This window comes from Mus pahari, chromosome 3 (assembly GCF_900095145.1).
Source record: "Mus pahari chromosome 3, PAHARI_EIJ_v1.1, whole genome shotgun sequence".
NCBI lineage: Eukaryota > Metazoa > Chordata > Mammalia > Rodentia > Muridae > Mus > Mus pahari.
Window position 1 is genome coordinate 6,767,194 of NC_034592.1, and position 23,254 is coordinate 6,790,447.

General features: G+C 42.5%; 1 protein-coding gene across 4 annotated transcripts in view; it reads left to right on the forward strand.

Moving 5' to 3' along the window:
- The window catches only part of Armc3 (armadillo repeat containing 3), a 99,983-nt gene that overhangs the window by 28,311 nt on the left and 48,418 nt on the right, over window positions 1-23,254 (forward strand). For all 4 annotated transcript variants that reach the window (XM_021193603.1, XM_021193605.1, XM_021193602.1 and 1 more), the window contains exons 7-8: window positions 2,770-2,964; window positions 7,969-8,152. In XM_021193603.1, coding sequence (XP_021049262.1) covers window positions 2,770-2,964; window positions 7,969-8,152 — 379 coding nt within the window. The remainder of the gene's footprint in view (window positions 1-2,769; window positions 2,965-7,968; window positions 8,153-23,254) is intronic.

A 23,254-nucleotide genomic window follows, 5' to 3' on the forward strand; every position in this document is an offset into this window, starting at 1 on the left:
CTCGCGATGATGGGCAGTCCTGGCAGTGGCGGGCAGGTCTCGGATGGTGGGCGGTCCAGGCGACGGTGGGCGGTGACAGTGGGCGGTTCGAGGACGCTGTCCAGATCCAGGGTTCCAGGAAGAAACTCCCAACCTGTCTGCAAGAGGCGGAACACAAGGCTTAGAGGGAGGAGCCAACAGCTCAGTGCAATTTATTATCCCCAGCAGCAAGGTGCCCTGTCATCAGGATGCTTTACTGTGTCGTAGAACATGGCTGCCATGCCCTTCCCTCCGTGCCGTCCCTGATCCTGTTCTCATCCCATCAGGTCAGCTTAGAGTAGTGATTCTCACCCTTCCTAACGCTGTGACCAGCAATCAAAGTCATTTTCATTGCTCCTTCACAACTGTAATTCTGCTACTGTTATGAATCATAATATAAATATCTGACATGCAATATGATAGGATCTTTTGATGCATAGAGGAGCGTGACCCCCAGGTTGGGAACCTCTTGTTTAGAGAGCCTTCCCAGCCGTCCCTGCTGCTTTTTCTGCTCGAGCTTCATAACAGCAGCCACAATTGCTTGGTAAGCTTTGGGTCAGCTGAAATCCTAAGACGCAGCACGAGGGGAAAGGGAGATGACTGAGAGACAGTTTCTAGGTAGCCAGATGGAAAGTGGCTCAGAAACGTTCTCAGCCTCAGTGGTCCTGGCACCGTGGTGGCCTCATGCTCCTGAAACAGGCATCCGCTGGAGGAAGTTCAAGTGCTTTCTGCCCTCTGCTGTCCCTGATCCCCTAACCCCTCCCTCACCTCACCATCCCAGCTTACTGCTGCTGTGATAAAATACCCTCACAAAACCAATTTAAGGGAGAACATGTTGTTTCTGGCTCATAATTCAAAGTATGTACTCCATCATGGCAGGAAATTAATGATGCCAGGAGTTTTCAGCTTCTGGTCACATCACATCCACAGTCAGGGAGCAAAGAACAATGAATTCCTATGCTCAGCTAACATCTTCCATTTCATATAGTACATGATCCGCCACCCAGGGAGTGGTCCTACAGACAATTAAGTTGTGTGTTCTCACATCAGTTACTGCAATCAAGACAATCCCTGAAGCTGCCCTCAGTCCAGAGAACCTCTCGCAGGCGTGCTTACAGGCTTGTCTCTGGGGTGATTTTTGTGTTGTCCCTAGTAGTCAATTAACACTGTCCAACTCACTCAGCAGACTTCTAACTTTCTATCTACGGATTTGTGATTTTAATCTCATGACTCCTTGTGGTTCTTTTTCTTTCAAGTGGAAATAAGAAGCATTCCCTCTACAGTTCTTTCTAACAGAATCACTGGGGACTAAGGAGATATTAGGGCCACAAGCTGGGCGGCTCAAAATAACAGTCAGTTCTGGGTCAAGAGGTTGAAAGTGTCAGTGTTATCATGGCTCACCCTCCAGACCCTGCACAGAACTACTCCTCGTTGCCCAGCTTTTTTCTGGGAGCCAGCACTCTAGACTGTCTCTATTGTCTCCATCCTCATGGGGACACTTTTCCTACCTCATAGGATGACACCATTAAGGACCCACTATAATCCAGGATGACCCCATCTTCCCAAATTATGTCCACAGTGACTCTCTTTCCACATTCTGGTCACATTCTGAGCCCCTGGAGGAAATGACTCCACTCATTTTAAAAGCCATCTGTAACTTTTATGCCTGAAGGAAGCTGAATATTTAGAGGTTAGGTGAAAGAGGAAGGCTAAGGTGAATGTGGAGGCTTTCCCATTGTGTGTGTGTGTGTGTGTGTGTGTGTGTGTGTGTGTGTGTGTGACTGTGTGTATGTCTATGTGTGTATGAGTGTGACTGTGTGTGTATGTGTATATGTATGTGTATATATGTGTGAATGTATGTGAGTGTTGTGCATACATGTTTATGTGGGTGTGTGCACATCTGTGCGTGTGACTGTGGAGGCCAGAGATCAAGGTCCAGTCTTTTTTGATTATTCTCTACCTTTCCTTTTGGGGACTGTCACTAACATGATGATGAAGATCAGCTGGCTGCCCACAGTTCCAGGAGTCTGCCTATTCTGTCTCCCTGGAGCTAGAATACAGGCTTGCTGCAAGCCTGGCTTCTTCACATGGGTTCTGGATGTCCAGACCCATCTTCTCAGGCGTAAGTGGCAAACACTCAGCTGACTGAGGCACATCCCAGATCCCCTTTTGCCCTTAATGCTATTTTAATTACATTTGTGCTTTTTAAAAAAGTCATGATACAGTAATAGTCAGAGTTTGGGAGTTTTCTCCACTGCTCCATACAACATCCTTTGCCCCATAATTGCTACCAGGATTGATTCTTCACATGTAGCTGATTCTCTGAGGTCATGTGTGTCTTAAGTCAAGGTCATGAATTTGAGAAAAATCCTGCTTATAAATTTGCATACACATGAATGCTACAGGTGTTTCACAAACAACCCCCTGAAGATAAAGAACCCATGCCGTTATTTATCAAATACTATTTGAAACAGTCTATCAGTGTGAGGGGAATTGTATTATGGATACATTTTAATGTATGACTGTTTATAGAAGTTTGCAGGTCATAGATATTGTTGAGTTCCTTTGACAATATCTGCACAAATAAATATTGTGTTACTTTCCATTAAGAGTTTTCTTTTGTCTATGAGTTATTTTGGAATCTGGAAACATAGATGGGGAAATTATAATGTATAGATGCTCCCCATTCTGGAGCCTGTGCTTTGTTTTACAGATGATATGACTCATGTGCTCATTTGTATCTCACGGCAGGATTTTCAGTGTCGGACTGCACTTCAAGAACTAAATGCAATCCCTTCGATATTAGAACTTTTGAAGTCAGAGTACCCCATTATCCAGCTGCTGGCTCTCAAAACTTTGGGTGTCATCACATGCGATAAGGAGGCTCGGACGATGCTGAAGGAAAATCAAGGGCTGGACCACCTCACCAAGATCCTGGATACCAAGGTACTCATGGTGTTTCGAGATGCCCTCAGGCCTGGATGCTTTTAATTCTAGTAAGCAGGGTTTACAGGAGCAATTCATTAATGGCTGTGTAAAGTCTATTAGGCCGCTTAAAGGCCTAGTTACAGAGACCATCTAGAACTGATGGGATAAAAGCCTTCTAGCTTTGAAGGTCTAAGATTTTTCTGGAACACCTAGAATCAGTCTTTTGATCTCTCTGCCCATCATGATTTTCTGTGAAATGAGGCAAGTAGAGTGATATACCTTCCAAATACATTGAAAAACATCAGAGGTGAAGCTGGACAGTTCCCAAGGGGGTTGCAAGGACTGTCTCCCACTTGAAGAGTTTCTGTGTGTCTCACGTCTCCTGGTTACAAACACCAATCTAGCAGGATGCTGCAGACCACGTAGCTGCACAGACTTGGCTCAGATCCATGCTGAAAGAGCTCCCAGGCTTAATTCTAGAGCCAGATGTTGATGTGTAGATTTCAGATCCATTGCTTCTACTCCAATCCACTATATTAAACAAACTCTACTTGGCTCCTTTTAGAAAGTAAAGAAAGTGAGACCGTCTAGGAGGTTAAAGGCTCCTTGAATGCTAGCTTAATATTAAGCTTCAGATTAAGCAATCATCAGGTTTTCTCCTAAAACATTATAGACCTCAGAGATTATACAAAGCTGAGAAAATAAAGGACAATTTCAAAAGCTGTCCGGACACAAGCCTTGCCATATACATCTATGTCTGATTCCATGACACCCTGTTACCTTGTGCATCAGCTCTGTGTCGAGATTTTACATTTATGATGTAGAACTATAGCCGTACTATAGGCTATATATACTGTTAGAACTATATAGAATCTAACGGTACTATTATTTTGTCCTATCAGTTCGTCCTATGATTTCAAATGAAAGATGTAAATCAGAGAGGTTACTCTGTCCAGTGAACCATAGGTATAAAGGGATTAACCACAGAATAAATGATTGTGTCACAGTTCTATCTCCTGTCTTCTTGGAATTTAAAAAAAAAAAAACATAGAAAGATCTATTCTGGGTGGTAGATACAGGTATTTTATGTATGTGATTTTATTACCTTCTCATTTCTTTCCAAGTATGACAAACTATAAAATAACAATAATTACATCACTATACATGATAGATATATAACACATAATTTATCTATATATTAGGTATATCTGTTTATATTTGTATTATTCTGTATAATATACATCATATAATTATTACATGTTTATATCATTGTATATATCAGATATATTATGCATATTATATGTAATTATTGCATCATTAATCTCATTTAAAAGATGTGAAAAATGAGGCTGACAGGTTAAATACCTGTCTGTAGTCACAGAAAGTGAAAAAATACGAAGTATTTTTCAGACTACTATGGATATTTTATTTGGAAAAAATTAAATTATACTAAAATGCATAGAATGAAATACAAAAGTTCCCAATCTAGGGCTGGGGCACAATCAAAGTGCTGTTCGCTATGTTTTCTATGCACTGAAACTCCTCACCAGGGTAAGGAGGCCAACACAGAAGAAGGCTACAAAATCCTAGCAAACATGAAAGCAGAGCTGAACGACAGAAGCCAAAAGAGAGCAGGGAACTCTACTTGAACTGTTCAATAGATTTCTCAAGGTCACAGAATACGTCAACTCATTGTTTCTTTATTTAGTAATGAGCATTCATTAAGCAATATAAATATAACTCAAGTTACAATACTTTCTGTGTGAATGTATGTTTATTGGTTTTGTGTCTCTGTGTGTATGTGTGCATATGGTGTCAGTGGGCACATGTTTGTGGAGGCCAGTGATCAACATCAGGTGTCTTCCTCAATTGTTGTCTCTTTACTTCCTGAGATAGTGTGTCTCATTGAACCTGGAGATGACAAATTCAGCTAGACTGGCAGGCCAGCAAGCCCCAGGCATCCTCCTGTCTCAGCGTCCCCAGTGCTGAGATCACACACCCATGTGTGCTCAGGCCCATGGGCTTGCCTGGAAAGCACTTCATGGACTGAGTGAGTTCCCTAGACTACTATAGTATATTCTTAATGCATGAACTGCAAAGAAATAAATTATCAAAACTTGTGTCAAATCTATTCTTAGAAGTAGTACAAAACAGCACTAAGGAACACTTTGATGGAGAGCTCTACCATGTCTGTGGGTTATAGCATGATTTCCGTGGGAATATTTTACCAGTCCTGTGACTTGTTGACTTGGTTATAGTTAGGCACGGAATTAATTATTTGTTTTCAATTTTTCTAGGCTACTGTTTTGATTTGGCTCCCTCCCCTTATTCCTCACTTCTGTCTTCTGAATAAAGACAGAATCTCTCTGTTAATACTGACTAGCCTGACCAGCTAACTATGTACACCAGCCTGGCCTCTAATTCAGAGATCCGCCTGCCTCTGCTATCTGCACGCTAGCATAAAAGGAATGAAGACCAGATGCTGCTATCATCATTCTTTTTTGTTGTTGTTGTTGTTTTGTTTGTTTGTTTTTTTGAGACAGGGTTTCTCTGTGTAGCCCTGGCTGTCCTGGAACTCACTCTGTAGACCAGGCTGGCCTCGAACTCAGAAATCCGCCTGCCTCTGCCTCCCGAGTGCTGGAATTAAAGGCGTGCGCCACCATGCCCGGCGCTTTCATCATTCTTAATGTTAAAATTAAATTATACTCTTAAAAATATCCAAGGACAAAATCATACATCCATCTAGAATAAAGCAACCATCCTGAGTCCATCAGAATACACAGCACACCTAACCCTAGAAGGAGTGCCAAGTTCATAGGTGACATTTATTATCATTCTTAACCTCAGAACCTTAGATTCTATGATATAAAAGTAATGAAATGAAATACTAAATTATAATTAACCATCTCAAGTTGTATGATAAGAGGACAAAAGAGTACAAAACAAAGTTTTCTGTATAGATGCATGGATACAGACATGCGCATAAGCATCTTACATAAATGAAGAAGAAACACTGGGCGATTCCAGCTTTCGCAGCAATAAGCAGTGACTGGGTCTGACTGACACCCATCACTACCTCCTTTTATTAGTCCAGGTTCCTCCTGCCCTCAGCAGGAGCCTCCCCTGATCAGGGAGTGCTTTTAACTCATGACTCACCTTCATGGATGAAGACTAGAATGGACTGAGTCATTGTAAGTTTGTTTGCCTATTTGGTGTGTGTGTGTGTGTGTGTGTGTGTGTGTGTGTGTGTGTGTGTGTGACACAGGGTCTCACTGTGTAGCCCCGGCTGGCCTGGAACTTGCATCAATCATTTATTTCATCCTCCTAATTGCTGAGATTACGGCATACACTGCCACACTTGGCTGTTTGTTATACATTTGGAACAGACTGAGTCATTGTTCTTTCCAGTGGCTTTAATCACAAATATGGTAATACCAAGAGATAGACTGAGAGACATTGCATTTTCTAGACCTACTTCCCTTTGATTGGCAACCCAACTTCCCTATCTATAGCAACTGTTTTCTTTGATTATTGATTTGGGGCATGGAGAGCCCAAGCTGTCCTGGGGCAGCCTTAACTTCTAATTCATTAGAATCATTTGTTGGATGTCCAGGTGGAAATAAGATCTCTGGGCCAGGAAAGCATAAGTTACAGGCACAAGAATCAAAAGTTTCTCCAGAAAGCCATTAACAGTGATGACAAGAAGGGCCACTCCAATACCCAACACCCATGCCTTGTTTCTAGGACCTGTGAATCTTAGCTAAGGGGGAAATGGCACTGTATGTCAAGACACTGATTCAAAGCACATTCAACACTGTGTAGGACATCAATGGCACTGTGTAGGACATCAATGGCACAGTGTAGGACATCAATGGCACTGTGTAGGACATCAATGGCACTGTGTAGGACATCAATGGCACTGTGTAGGACATCAATGGCACTGTGTAGGACATCAATGCAGCCTCGAAAAATATGACCACCGTGCAGGTGATGTAATAGTCTTCCAAAGGCCATCCCAGAATTCTATCACTTCCCTTGCTTGAAGGTGGTAACAAAGACAGTAGGACCAGGGTGTTCTGTGAGCACAGGCCCCCTGCTGCACTTTTCTAAAGTCAAGTCCTTGGCCAGAGGCAATGTGAGTGGAATACAGTATAGATGATCTCTGCTGCACCTCACATTTTCAGTTTAGGGTTCAGACTGCTGTGGGAACCCGTGTGACTCTTCCATCAAGAGGGCCATACTCCATTGCTTTTTTCCCCATTACTTTCAAGACTTTAGAGAACATATTTACCTTCAGCATCTGTCCTAGTCCCAAAACTACCTTCCTGAACTGTAGGTTATAGCTCAGGGGTAGAGAGTGTGCGCCTAGCATGGACAAGGCCCTGGCTTCCTACTGAGTACTGCCTAAAAACTCTACTTTTTCCAGGGGAATTTATATTTAATGGAAGATAATATAAGCAATTTCAATTCGCTGTAATTACTGGCTGTTTTCTTCATTATTTTATCCATAAAACATTTTCAAGTAAGGGGAATGAGAAAGGATGAGGCAAGTGGTGTGGGATGCATCATTGATAAGGACCTCTGCCTCCTCTGGCTCTGTCAGCACAGCATTAAGCACACTACGTTCTGATTCATTAGAACAACTGTGGTGGTTTGAATGTGAAATGTCCCTCATAGGCTCATGTGTTTACACACTTGGTCCCCAGATGGTGCTGCTGTTTTCAAGGTCCTGGAAGCTTTAGGAGTGGAATCTCAAGGGAGGAAATACATCACTGAGGGGTGGGCTTTGAGGGCTTATAGCCTTGCCCCATTTCCTGTTCTCACTCTGACTCTTGACCACCCCTGCAACGTGAGTGGTCAGCCTTTTATGTTCCGGGCCATGATGGACTGTGTCCCCTTGGAACGGTAATATGGAGAACAGCCTTTTCCCTCTAAGTTGCCTTGGTCAAGGATTTTGTCACAGCAGCCTGTGGAGCAACTGAAAGGATAATTTTCAAGTTGTGTCTGTCTTTTGATGATTAGGAATTGAATGACCTTCATGTGGAAGCACTCTCTGTGATCGCCAACTGCCTGGAGGATATGGACACCATGGTGCTGGTGCAGCAGACAGGGACCCTCAAAAAAATCCTGTCATTCGCAGAGAGCTCCACAATTCCTGACATTCAGAAGAACGCAGCCAAAGCTATTGCCAAAGCAGCGTATGATCGTATGTATCCCCGAGGCATAATCTCAGCACACATCTCCCTTTGCACTCTTGATGCTGATCAGGGTTTATAAACACTAGAGCATCTCCCTGCTTTAAAGACACATCTCAGAGAAAAGCAGGACCCAAACATCCACTGCCAATAAGTTAAAATACGGACTGCTTTGTCAGGGCCAGGGTGTTACAAACTTAACACCACTTAATTATAATCCCATTTTTGAAAAGCAGTTCATTATGAATTTAAGCTTTAAGCTTTTATTTCTCCCCAAATCAGAATACCACAGAATGCATGTGGTATTCAAGATTCTGAGAGCATGGTTTTGAGATTTCATGCTCAGAATGACATCCAGGGACTCTCAAGTGTCAGCTGGAAGCCAGCAGTGTGATCGTTCTGTGTGCACAGTAAGCTTTCATTTCTGCAACAAGCTGTGTTGTTACAAGTCTGTAAAACAAGAGTGATTAATTGCATCCCAATCACTGAAGATGCAATGATAGCTTTAATATATGGGGTGGGGGGTTGTTAGTAAAAGACGGGGACTTATTTTCCTCCTTTTCCATCACTACTCTTAGAAATGTGACAGCAGCTTTGAGGGCTTCTGTGATTTACATTCTAAACATGTGTACTCACATCTGAACATATGTCTGTGTATATGCTGTGGAGAACATTTTTTTTCAGCCCATACTGGATTTCCTAAAGACTCAACTTTAATGTAGCAAAGAGAAGATTACTGTATAGAGTAGAGTTAGCATAGTGGGGCTTCATGACTTACACTGTTAACACCAAATCTAAAGACAGGCTGTAAAATTAGGAATTCTTTAACATTGGAAATGTTTGCAAAGGGGTACAGTAAAGAAACTGCCGAAATAGCCTCTCCTTTATGGGAAAGATTTTTATTGTGAATAAGAGAGAGAGAGCACCCAGAGGCACCTGGAAGAGTCCAGAGCAGAGAGAAAGGAACACATACCAGACATGGCCAGGGCTATGTGCGAGAGGCAGAGAACAAGAGAGAACAGCGAGATGTAAGACAAGGAGATAGCAAGAGAGGATGTGAGAGTGGTGAGCTCAGCTGGCGCCAGCCAGCCGGCTGGAGAGGGAAGGATGGAATGCTGGCATGAAGGCTTTGAGATGCGGAAGGACTTGTGAGTAGGAACATAGCAGCCTGGAGACCAGCCTGGGCTTTGCGGGAAGCCACAGATACATGCCAGTGGAATCACAAGTTCCTTCTGCCAGAGGCAAGGCTAAGGTCCCCTGGTTAGGGCCGGGGGGGGGGGGGGGGCCATGAGGTAGAGGGAAGGAAACCTGTTTCACAAGTTTCTCAGGGATGCTGGCTGAGCACCAGAAATCCTCTGTAGTCTAGCTCAAGTTTATGTCTATGTATGTGGGCTGCTTGAGTCCTAACAGGTAAATAATGGCTTATCCCAGTTTTAACCATTGGAGCTTAGATGATATCACACTGGGCCAGTTCTGTTTTCTCTCTCTTCCACTATTCTTGGTAAACTGAGACCTGATTACACCTAAGAAGGTAAAATAGGATACCACAAACACTGTCACACCCCACAGGCTTAACATATCTCTCTCTGAGATTTGGGATGACCAGATCTTTCCAAGCTTGTTTAGCTCCTGCTAGTGTAGTGATTGTATACATTTCATGGTGATTGTATACGGTGAGGGAGGACACACTTACTCCAAGGTATGGTTGAAGGGAAGGTTTTTATTATAGGTATGAGGGAGAGCATAGCCAGAGATGTCTAGCAGGGAGAGAAAGTAGTATACTGAACGTAGCCAGCAGAGTGGTCTTGACCATGAAAGAAGAGATGGAGGGAGGGGGATCAGGAGAAGGGGAGAGGGAGAGAGAAGAGAGAAAAGAGAGAAAAGAGAGAGGAGAGCGCGCCAAGAGAGCATGTGGCTGAAGTAGCAGGGCTATGTAGGAGTCAGTCCCTGGAGAAAGGGAATTCTATGGGCTCCAGAAGCTTAAGATAGAGGACAGGGTGAGAAGAGCCAGGACGTATTAGCATGTACCGCCTAACACAGAGGACCAAGAAGAGGTTGCTATGGTGATCTAGGTGAAGTTTGAATCAAGGACTCTGTAAGAGGCATTGGTGATGCAGAGAGCCCGGAGGCTAGCATGTGCTTTGGTATGGTAATGGGCGCCAGGGGTAGCCATTAACCCCACGTTTCTTTTAGACAATGATCAATCATGTGACAGGGATGGGTGGAACTCCAGGCAGAGCACCTGGAGGATTAGCTAGGACTAGTTTTGATACTGCTATCCTGACGATCTGCTTCTATTGCTGTGAGGGAACAGCAGTCTCTACAAACCTGTCCATTCATCCATCCATTTGTGATTTTCTTTCCATAAACTGAGACTCACAAAGGTGTCAACCATGCTTGTGGAAACACAGGATCTACTCAGGAAGAAGACCTCTCCTTCTCCCCCTTCCCTCCCTCCCCCTCCCCTCCCTTTCCCTCCCCTCTCTCTCTTGCTCTTGCTCTGTCCTCTTGCTCCTTACCCTTCTCTCCCCATTCTCCTCTCCCCTCTCTCTCCACATGCTCATGACCAGTCATGACTCCTCTACTTCCACCCCCTCCCATGTGTGTGTGTGTGTGTGTGTGTGTGTGTGTGTGTGTATGTTTGTCTACTACTTCAACTCCCCTACCCATGCCCTGAATAAACTCTATTCTATACTACATGGTCATGTGGCTGGTCCCTGGGGAAAGGGATGCCTCAGCATGGGCCCTCAGAGGCCCTCGCTTCCCTCACACCTGACTACCCAGCCACTGAACATATTCCTTCTCTCCTTATTTTTATAAAACACAACAATAATATTTAGCATCAAGGAAGAGGCACTGAAGACAGAGTGAAGGGGGGACGTTGTACTTTTCATTCTGTAAAGAGTAGCACTCTTGCTATAAGGTTAAAAGATTGGAAGCATGTATTGCCTAACACAGAGGACCAAGAGGAGGTTGCTATAGTGATCTAGGTGAGGTATGAAGCTTACCTGGAAGAATTTGGGGTAGAGCTGAGAGGAAAGGTGCTGACTTAGCATGCATGAGGGCCAGCAAAACACACACACATACGGAGGCACACACATGCATGTACTCACACACACAGAAGCACACACATGCATGTACTCACACACACAGAGGCACACACATGCATGTACTCACACACACACAGAAGCAAACACATGCATGTACTCACACACACAGAGACACACATTTATGTATGCTTGCACACATGCCCAGACACACAGATGCATGTACACACACAGATATACACACAGACACAAAGACAGACACATGAATGCCTGCAAACACAAGCACATGCACATGTACACAGGTATAAGTCCAAAAAATAAACTGACAAAAATACCAATAACATGTCTCCTCACATGTAGAAGCTGGGACAATGACCCCACAGGAGTAGAGACTAGAATAGTGTTACCAAAGTCTGAAATAAGCCTGGGAGAGGAAAGTAAAGAGGTGAGGGCTCTACAGCACAGCGGGAGAAAAGGCTTGACAACAATCTTTCCAGAGCAGTCTCTAGAGAACACTTTGAGTGTTCCAAATTCAATGATAGATATCTGAGGTGATGGATTTCAGTTAACCTGACTAGTTTACTACACATTTTATATATATGTACTAAAACACCACATGGGACTCCATGTATAATTACTATATAATTACTGTATGCCAATTAAAAATAAAATATACATCAAAGATCATATTCCATCCTCCCACTTTGACAAATATGTATGCATAAAATCAAATCATTAAAAGTCTTGAGGGCTTGGTGAGGGATCCGTGAGTAGCATGGCTATTGTACAAGAATGAGGGCCTGAGTTTAGATCCCCAACACACACATAGGTTACATATAGCCGCAGTCTCAACACAGGAAGGCAGAGATGATGAGACTGGCTAGCCAACCAGTCTAGCCAACTGGTGAGCTCCATGCTCAGTGAGAGACCCAGACTCAAAAAACAACTCAAAAAAGGGAGCAATAGAGAAAGATAATCACTGTTGACCTCTGGCTTCTATAAATATAAGTGTAGGCATGTGCCTTCCCTGTATATGCACACACATGCAGGCACCACAAGTGCACATTTACACAAGTCTTATGTATGATTTTCACATGATGTGAAGTTGGTTATAGAGAGAGTAGATAGGAAGGCAGGAAGGCCAATAGACAGACAGACAGACAGACAGGCAGGCAGACACACACACACACACATACACACACACACACACACACACACACACACCCTGACACATTGTGCCGTGGAACAGATGCAGTAAGCATAAGCTCCAGGTGCTATGCAAGCGGAAGCCCCAGCCTGCCTTGGCCCGCAGAAAGGCTCTGTGAGCCCTTGTGGAATGGTGACAAGGCTGAGGTGGGTGGGAGGTGGTTCTCGGGACAAGGCCAGGTGTCTGACGTTTTACAACTGAGACTACTACGATGCAACACCAAGATATGGGAACCTAGAAGAGGCGTGAGTTTTATTTGAAGAAAGAGAAGTGAGTGCCTTCTTTAAAGCTCTGATTAAAATATTAGCAGTATAAAATTCACCTTTGTAGCCATTACTAGGCGCACAGTTCAGCGGCATTAAACATGTTCAGCATTCTCTGGCCCTTCCCATCTGCAGAGCATCAGGCAAAATGACACGGAAGGTGACTCTGCTCATTGTCTCTACTTTGTCCTTACAGATCTGGCTGCTTCTGTCTTTTTGTGCCATTAGGATCACATGGTATCTGTCCCCTGGTGACTGTGTGGCACCCCAGCATGCTACCCTCATAATGCCCGTTCGTGTAATAGTGTGTGTCAAGATCCTTGTTCTTAAGGCTGAATGCTACTTTTGTTGACTCCACATGCTGATCTTCCATTCAGCCACGGCTGGACAGTTGAGTTGCCTTTTTCCTCCTAGCTACTGGGTCCGCAGCCTCTAGTGAGTGAGCACAAACACATATGTCTTGGACTCTGCTCTCACTTCTTGTGGGGTGTATCAAAGAGACTTGCTAACTCAGACGCTAATTCTATCTTTAATGTTTTAAGGAATTTCTGTGTTCATCTCTCTAACAGCGACACTGTTCTTCATCCCCAGGGACAGTGTTCAGGGTTCCAGTCTCTCCACATGCTGGCCAACATTTGTTACTTTGTTTGGTGATAGTAACTATCCTACTAGGTGCACAATGACAACTCATTGTTGCTTTTCTTTCTATTTCCCCAGTAATTAGCAATGTTAACAAACTTCTTCACCTGCTTATTAACTACATGTAAATCATTATCAGAGAAATGTCTCAGTCTTTTATGTATGTGAATGCATGCACATGCATGCATGTGTGTGGGGGCCAGGGAACAACCTCAGGTACCCCTCCTCAGGCACTAAGCACCTTTAGTTGTTTGTTGCTGTTGTTGTTGTTGTTGTCGTTGTTGTTGTTGTCGTCGTCGTCGTTGTTAGGTAAGATCTCTCAGTGGCCTGGAACCTGTCAGGTCGCCTAGGCTGACTGACTAGCTAGTCCTGTGCCTCCCTCTTCCCAGTGCTGGGCTGCAGGCGGGAGTCAGCACTGCTTGGTTTATTTTTAACCTGTGTTCTGAGGCTCAAACTCACCTCTTGGTGCTTAGTACGTTTATTGAATGAATTCTCTTCTGGGACTGATTTTTTACTTTCTATTTTGAAATAAGGTCACACTAAGTGCCCAGGCTGAACTTGAACTCACCCTGTAGACTAATCAGGCCTTTTTTTCCTCAGCCTTCCAAGTGGGTGGGGTTTCAGGCCCAGCTTTGCTTTGACATAGAGTTGTGGGGATTCTTCATGCATCATGGGGACCAACCCTTTGTCTGTGATTAGCTGGTCCTTTCTCCCATTCTGCACTTGCCTTTTTCTGTTGATTGTGGAGTTTGAAGCATGTGTGCTTTTCATTTTTATACAGCCACGTTCATCTATTCTCAGCCGCACGGTTAAGTAGTTCTCACCAAATCCACTGAAGTGAAGGCTTTTTCCTATTCAAGCGGTTGATGCTGCAAGCACCCACTGTCTGACTGCTGGCCTGCCTTGAGCTAGTCTTTGCAATTAATTTAAGAATGTTTCCAACTTCTCACTTCTGTATGCATATAGACAGTGTTCCTAGCTCCATTTGTTGGAATTCATTTGCCCCCCCCCTTTATAATACGACATTATATTCAGGCACACGGCCTTTGAGCTCTTTGTAGCCTTTACTGTTTTCTGGCTCTTCCTTATGTCAGTTCTAAAATAGCTACATTTCAGCTTCAAGTCGTGTCTCCTCAGTCTTAATTTTAGGATCTAATGACTAAATCTGTGTTGACTCTGCCTCTGCGTTGTCACTGTATCATTGCCAGAACCAGGACTTTCCTGCACTTCAGATTGCCCTGCTGGGCCGTGTCTCGGGCAGCCTGTGCTCATTCTCCTACCTCTTGAGGACTTTCTTGTCCTGAAGGCCCCTCCTCCCTTGACGTGTGTAAATTAGTAGTATGAAGATCATCTTTTAATAGGCACTGACACTTTCTATAGTATGAAGATAGTCTGATTCAGGGTGATTTTAAATTTCTGTCTTAAGAAGCAATCATTTAGTCAGTCTCTTACCCACATGGACTCATGGATCTGACCCCAAGAGAGTGAACTACAGTGATCCAGGCCCCTTTCTGAGTCAGGACACAGAGCTCAAAATCTTTCCTCTTAAATTGTAAGATTTTTTTTTTCCTTTTTTTTTTTTTTTTTTTTTTTGTGGGGTCTTTAAGAATTGTTTCTGTTTCCAGTTTTTAAAATGTGAGTTTTACTTTGAGATTAGCGTGGCATTTCTTAGAATGTAATCAATGGGTACACATGGTTGCAAACCCTAAAAAGGCTACTCTGCTTATGAATGGTCAAGCATTTACTGCATGCCTGCTGCATGAGAGGCATCAGCCCTGAAAATGAGCATGACATGGGCATATAGCAGATGCATTTCCCATAGGACGTCAGATTGGCTGCTTATGCTGTCACGTTCTGTTAAAGCATGTTGGCTCGTCACAGAGGAAGTACAGGTTAGGTGCTTCTTGCTGCATTGCACCTGATGCAATGTTAAGTACTTTAATTTACTTAATACTGTCTTACATTCACTTCTAGTCACATTCACTAAACCTCTCATTTATGCATTCCAACTTTAAATTCTAATTGGATTGTAAGATCATTAAATATTACCAACAATGATTTTGGGAAGTCAAACATTATGTAAGTGTAAGACAGTTTAGATATAGTATAGTTGGGTTAAGGGAAGAAGCAGGAAACCATGAGCAGCCTATGGCTGAGAGATGCTGAAAAGCCCCAGTCCCTGATAGCCACCACGGGCAGTGCAAAGGCATAAGTGAGATTTATGTATACAACTTGGTATTTGAATTTAGTTATGACTTCTTTGTTTTCCATACTTTGCTTTTCTATGTGTTTTGAGAGTAGATTTTTGAAATTTTAGAATTAAAATTATAGCAATGTAACTACAGGTAAATATGCATATGCATACACACACACACACACACACACATATATATATATATATATATATATATATATATATATATATATGTATAGTTATATAAGAGTCCTGTCATCAAATAGTTATGAGCCTCTCTTTTTTAAGTATCTCTTTACTATGACATTTTATTTTATCTACATTTTTCATTTCTAATCTAAATTTCTAGGCAAATAAAGTCTCTCAGCCTATACCATCATTTCCCGGGCTAATGCTGGCCTTCTTAACATTCTATTTTGTTTTTTATTTGTTTTTCAAGTTAACCAGGCTATATTTTTCAGTTAAAAATTGTTCTGCAGAAAACTGAGTGCTATTCTTTTTAATTGTTATTACAGCATATTGGAGAATGTGTAGTCCTGTGTCAGTTCAATAGATTAGAACCAGTTCTCTCCTACCATGTGGGACCCGCCAGGCTGTCTCAAACAGGTGTGCTATGTTTGGGAGTCCTCACCGCTAGGCGTGTTTGCTGTCCTTGAATGTGTTTGACAGTTTAGCTGGGTGTGGAAATGTTGGAGACTGTTTCTCCTTAACTGTTTGAATCTTGCTTTTGTGGTTTCCCAGTTTGAGCCCTGTCATATTTTACTTTTCTGTATATATTTTTTCATATTTGGGTAAAATCTTCTTTTCATTAAATTCAAAGGGTCTGGGGCTAGAGATGTAGCTCAGCAGTCAAAAGCTCTTGCGGCTCTTGCAGAAGACACAGGGTCAATTCGCAGCACACATACGGTAGCTCAAATCAGCCTGTAATTCTAGTCCCAGAGAACCAGTGTTGCCTTCTGGCCACCGAAGGCTCCAGGCAGGCAAGTAGTGCCATATATATATATATATATATATATATATATATATATATATATANTATATATATATATATATATATATATATATATATATATATATATATATATATACACACACACACACACACACACACACACGCATGCATATAACTTTTGAGGCGGGGCTTCTCTGTGGTCCTGGCTAGCACTGATGCTATAGACCAGGGTGACCTCAAACTCAGGAGCTCCAGCTACCTCTGACTCTTGAGTCCTGGGATTAAAGGTATTCACCACCACTTCAGGGTAAAAATATTTGTTTTTTAATTAGAAAAAAAAATAGTAAATTTTAAAAGTTACCCAAATGTATTTTTGTTCCACCCCCACTCCTTGCCATGCAGTAAACTTTATTACACTGTACTTTATGTTGTTGCCTTGGCTTTGTTTACTCTTTACTTCCCCCAGAATACTTATTATTATGTAATGCCTTAAATCTTTGTCCTCCTTCTGTCCTTGTTACCCCATGGTAGAGCTGCAGTGCTGCTGTGGACCACAGGCTGCTCTGTCCCAGCCTGAGTGAAACCAGCAGATGGGGCTCTCACGGACCCTTTGGCTGTGTTTCTCATCAACTGATATGTTGGTGGAAGCCTTTGGCCCACATTTGGATATTAGCAGGGGTGTTCCTGTACTGAGACGTCACACCCTCACTGCTCTGTCTGTCTTCTGGTGCCACTGCTAGACAGCTGGGGGCTAATAGGAGGGGGACACATACTGAGAGGTGCAGTATTTTTTTAATCTTTTGCTAATTTTGTTATACTATATAAATGTACATTTCTTGTGATTCAAGAAACATTAAAAATCTAAAATTTGTTCTCAAAAATAAAATATTACACTTTAATTTTTGGCAATTTAATTAAGGGATATTAGAGTAAAAAATCATATACGTACAATTTTTGTCTTGATTTATAATCAACAAATAATTCTATTAAAGTAGAGCTGACAGAAGTACCCCAGATCTAATTATGTACAGTGTAGATGTAACATCTCACCTGTGAGGGAGGTCGGGGTACGGCGTGCACACAAAGACTGCCTGTCAGACTGAAGCACCATCTATCCCCATTCGGCTAAACGTATTTAAGCCAAAGGGTATGGATGAGAAATACTTCTCATTTGTCAAGGTAACACGTGAGGTGCAGTACTTTTGACCAGAAATAGTTTACGGAAGGCTGTTTTTCTCTCTTTTGCCTGTGGTCCTTCCTTTCTTCTTAGTCAACTGCTCTGACAGACCAGCTGATTTTTGAGTAACTCCACCTCCTTCAGGGTCTCTCCGTCACGAAGCCCACTGGTTCCAAAACAGCTGTGCAGAATTCGACGTCAACATGTTCAGTGGATCCTTTAGACAAATATCTCCCTTCTTGTTGAACTCTAACTCAGGGTGTGCCCACTGTCGGCTGTCACCTCCTTCTCACACTTGTCTTTGTCTCCATTTCTAGAATAGTCTCTTGTTTAGCTCTTTTCCCAACTGTCAAACCAAAACCCTTCACGTGCATCCAGCATTTCAATACTGATCTTTCTAAACTCCTGCAGAGAAACCTCACTTGTGACTAATGTCTGCGCCACTTCCTTCTCTGCTCATGGATCTTAAATCTGTTTCTAATTCTCTCATGCCCTCAGAATCTCTGTCTCTTGCCTCTGGTGGCTTCCCAGCTGTACTGGCTAATTTTGTGTCAACTTGACACAGCTGGAGCATTTTCTCAATTAGTGATCAAGGGGGGAGGTCCCCTTGTGGGTGGTGCCATCTCTGGGCTGGTAGTCTTGGGTTCTGTAAGAGAGCAGGCTGAGCAAACCAGGGGAAGCAAGCCAGTAAAGAACATCCCTCCATGGCCTCTGCATCAGCTACTGCTCCCTGACCTGCTTGAGCTCCAGTCCTGACTTCCTTTGGTGATGAACAGCAGTTTGGAAGTGTAAACCAAATAAACCCTGTCCTCCCCAACTTGCTTCTTGGTTATGATGTTGTGCAGGAATAGAAACCCTGACTAAGACACCAGCACATGTAACTACTGTGCCCAAACTCAAGCTTTAGGAGAGTCTTTGTTCCCTTCCCCAGCCTTGAAGCAAGCTGACTTTGACCTTGCTGCCNCTGACCATGAGACCACCTGGAGTGGAGCCTTCTGACCTAGATGGCTCTTTTGTTGGCTCTAGTGTTCTGTCAGCTGCCACTGCTCCTGTCCAACACACTGCTACTCGCTGAGAGACCCTTGAGATATTCTGGAGACAGCATCCTGCAGATCACCTACAGGCTCGGGACAGGCACCAAGAGTGGAGTGGCGGGGAATGGGCCTCCCCTCTTTATAAGCACAGACTCTTAGTAAACTTTAGAGCTTTGAACAGAAAATTATGTCTTGGCTTCCATCATTTCTCTCGCCATTTTCTCCCATGCAGCTCCTGCTTCCCACTCAGGAACCCAGTTAGTGTGGCCGCAGGTGGCTACAAGTCTTGACTTTCTTTGCCAGCATTTCCATGGGCATTATTCTGCTTGTAATCTCAAAGACACTGTGGGCTGTCTGAAGCCATCTCTGTCTCCCAGACGATAGCGTCCAAATGAGAAAAGCAAGGATGAGCAGGACCAAGTTGAGACAATTTTACTCGGTGTTAGCTATTCATCTGGTAGGGTCACACACCCTTTGTTTAGATTGGAACTTTTCTGTCTCTGTTGAGTTACATTCAATCTTGTACATGCCGTACAAGATTTGTGCTAGGCTATGATTTTGTATTTATTTCTTCTTGTTTTGGTCCTTACTTTGGACTTGGGGAATTCTCATTTTGACTTATTGCTATCCATGTTCCAAATGGTTAAACTCAGAGGGAAAATCAAAATGTCTATTTCTATTACTTTTCAAGGTGTCGATGAAATAACTGTTTTTTTCTTTCTGGACCTATAAGATTGTGTGTATGTGCACACAAAATGAGCCTGTGACAGTAAAAGCTCAGCTTCAGGTGTTGGTCCTCACCTTCTCCCTTTTTTTAAGAAAAGGCTTCTCCTGCTGTTTGTGGCTACATGTACCAGACGAGCTGTCCTGTGAACCTCTAAGGACTCTCTCATCTCTGACCATCTCCTCAAAGAGGCATATGCACTCAAGTTGTCATGCGTGCCTGGCAAGCACTTTACCCCCTGAGCCACCTTCCTAATCATGAGCCTTTTTACAAACCTGCTTTAAGCTATTAGAGCCCATTCTGCTTTATACTTATTTCCAGTTTCCTCCATGTGACCTTTATAGATTGCTATTATGTTAAATTTAGAAAACCTGTGCATGAACTCCATTAAGCTGACACTGCTATTGTGGGACACTAGGTAAGCAATGGGATGGGAGTCAACCTCCTGCCCAGCAGAAGGGATGAGAGTCGACCTCCTGCCCAGCAGGATGCCCATTTCTGGGTGGGTGGAGTTTCTCTCTACATTAACACCACTCATGGGGGTATGTCTGTGTACAGCCCTGTCTACATTTGTCTTTCTGGTTTCAACTCTTAAATTCGTTTTTCTTAAAAAAGAAAAAGAAACTCAACCCATCCATCCATCCATCCATCTTTCTTTTCTTTCTTTCTTTCTTTCTTTCTTTCTTTCTTTCTTTCTTTCTTTCTTTCTTTCTTTCTTTCCTTTCTTCCTTCTTCCTTTCTGGACCAAACCAGTCTCTTGAACGTGCCAGGCCAGTGCTCTATAACTGGGCACTTTTCCCATCTCTAAAGGTTATATATGTTTAATTGTAACTGTATTTATTTGACTGTGGGCGGTAACTTTCCTCTGTCCTGTGTGGCGTGTCCTCTCTGAGTTGATTCTGTCGTTTGATGACTACAGACACCCTGGAAACATCTGGCGAGTGCTTCTTTAAATCCATGGACATCTAGCTGCTTTGATTTTCTCAGACTAGGAGATATCTGATCTGAAAGCTTCACTCTTGGTTCTCAGTGGCTCCAGAAAGAAACCGTTTCACAAATACCCGTAGTTTCTTATCTTAATAAATCCTTAAGCATGGACCTACTTCTGATGGGAGCCATGTGCTGTTACAAGTCACTCTGCTTCAGACTTCCTGCTTGGCCACATTTGTTGACAGAACTGTTTAATTGAGCAGTAGTGGGCCGGGCCTGTCTTCCTGGGCTACCGATAGAGGTGACCCCTTCCTCCTTGCTGGGTCACTCCCTTCTTATCTACCTGCCACAATCCCAAATCACCTCTCCTTGTGTATCTGACAGTACAACACTCTTTCCATACCCTACCTACATTCAGGTCTGTTTTTCCTATCAATTTATAGACAGTCTTGATGTCCATCTGCCAGATTCATTAGACATGCCTCATTATATTAGTTACACTAGTGAAACCCCTAACAAAGTTAGGATTAACAAAGTTGTCTTCTATTATTTCTGTGTTGAAAGTGAACAATTAGATACAAGTTTGATTTTTCTTCCCCAGTTAGAAAGTGCCATAAGTTTGGACAACTGTTAGTCCTCATTCCATCAGAAGAACAATGCTCCTGTTAACAATAATTTTTAATGTAGCTTTCCTTTCCATCATTCCAATAATATTTTGGACAAGTGAGTATGTTTTCATTGTCTGTCAAAAACAGCTGAGACACGTAAACAAATGGCATTGGTTCTTGATGTTGTAACTTGCATGGGAAGCAGGGGCAGCAAGCATTGACCTGGTATCACTGGAGGGTGGGGAGGTGTTAATGACCTAGTTGCTGAGAGTTTTATGAGCTGGTGTTAAGTACTTTGCAGGGACAAAGGTGGGACAATGGCCAGTGCAGAGAACAGGCAAGGACTAGCATTTCAACATTTGCTTTTAGCCCTGAAGCCCCTACCTTCCTTATGTTAGCACACTGGGTGCCATTTTCAAAGGGCATTACTCTATTAGTAAAGTAACCAGCTAGCCGGCTTTATTATCAACATAATTAAGGTACAAATACTTCTTGGCATAGCAGTTTGGTGAAAGCACTTGGTTAATATGTTAATTCATCTTTTAAATCTATTATAGCCACTGCAGTCAGCACTTTTGAGGTTTGGTGAACACAGCTGGATTTTGAGAACATTCCCAGCAGGATTGAGAAACTAATTGCCCACAGTATTTATTTAAATTATTTTGTAAAAATCTAATTGCCCTCAGTATTTACTTAAGTTATTTTTAAAGCTTTACCGTCTTTACATATATACTATTTTTTTTTAATGTAACAATTATGTGCTCAAAAATTGATCTTTTCCCATTAATTGCTACTGTATCTTATCAGATTTTCCTGGTAGAATCCATGCGGAGTGATCTGTTTAGGATTTGATTCAGAAACATCAGAGAAAGCTTAATGATACAACTACACCCATCTTCCTTCCTTCCTTCCTCCCCCTCCTCCTCCCTTTCTTCCTCCTCCTCCTTCTTTTGTCAGAGCCTCTGGAAAAGTCTCCAGCATTTTTTTAAAAAAACTAATAAAGACTTCCTGAATTTAAAAATATCTTAGAGGCCATTTTGATGTATTAACTGCAGATTTTTTTTTTTTTTTTTTAAATGAAACACTCTGACCAGCTGGAGCCTGTCCAAGCACAGGAGTGATAGGCTCCCAGGACGAGGCTCCTGATTGGTTACCTAGCTCCACCCATTCTGAGCCAGATCTCTTGGGACTCATCTGAGGATGGGTGAGCCCAGGCCAGAAAGTCTTTGCAAACATGACTGAACACTGCTCTTATGAAGAGAATCTGGGGGATCATTGCTGGAGAGAAGGAGAAAGAAGATCTTAACTTACCAATGGAGATCCCCTTACTGTTTGTTTCTGAAAGCATTTCTGGGAAAAAAATAATTCAATTAAAATATGTCTAAGTGATTAATTGGTGCCACATGAGGTTGTAATAGAAAATGCTGTCAGTGTTAGGAGGCAGAAGGTCCTTCCTATATATGAATGTCCTTAGACCCCAGAGTCAGTCTTGTTCGCTGGCCATGGAGCCTGACTTTATCAAGATCATGCTGTCAGGTTTCACAAAGACAATGAATGGAGAATCAGATATACAGCCAAAAGTTTTAAAGAAACCAAAAGTAACTTGAAAAGGAATTATTTTTCAACTGTTTCTTCCCTCAGCAGCCTTTGGAGCCAATGACCCCAGTTTTCAACACTGAGGTTTTCAGACTCCTTAAATAGTAGAAGGTTTAGAATGAAATAGAATGAAAACTTTTAAATTAACGGAATGCAAAAATAATCTTAATATTCTAATTGAATGTTCTGCTTTGACACAGATATTTCCTTCAGTATACTATGAAATTGGCATTTATTAAAAACAAACAAACAAACAACCTAGAAAAACCTAGGACAAGAGAAAAATGTTTAAAAAACAGAGACATTCCCCCCCCCCCCAACAAACCCAGAAAATCACTTTAGGTTTCAGGTTATGGAAGCCTCAGGGAAGACTGTTTGCTTCATCTATCCAGGGTCCTGAGGTTCTGCTTTCAGCATCACACACACACACACACACACACACACACACTCACAGACACACACACCCACACGAAGTTGGTTTGAAATTTAATATTTTATAAGAGAGCAAATACCATGATGTGGACTTAGATTGGTAACTGTTTTCAGAAAGCAAAATTATTCTAACATGGTCTGATATTGTGACTTATGGTCATTGAAGTGGCATCTCCAGCCTTTGCTGCGTGAGCACGTGCAGTCATTGGGGGAAAGACACTTTTTTTTTTTTCATTTTTTTTGTATTTATATTTAAAAATGAATATAAATTTCATAATATGCCATTTAAGGACAAATCACATCCTGCTGC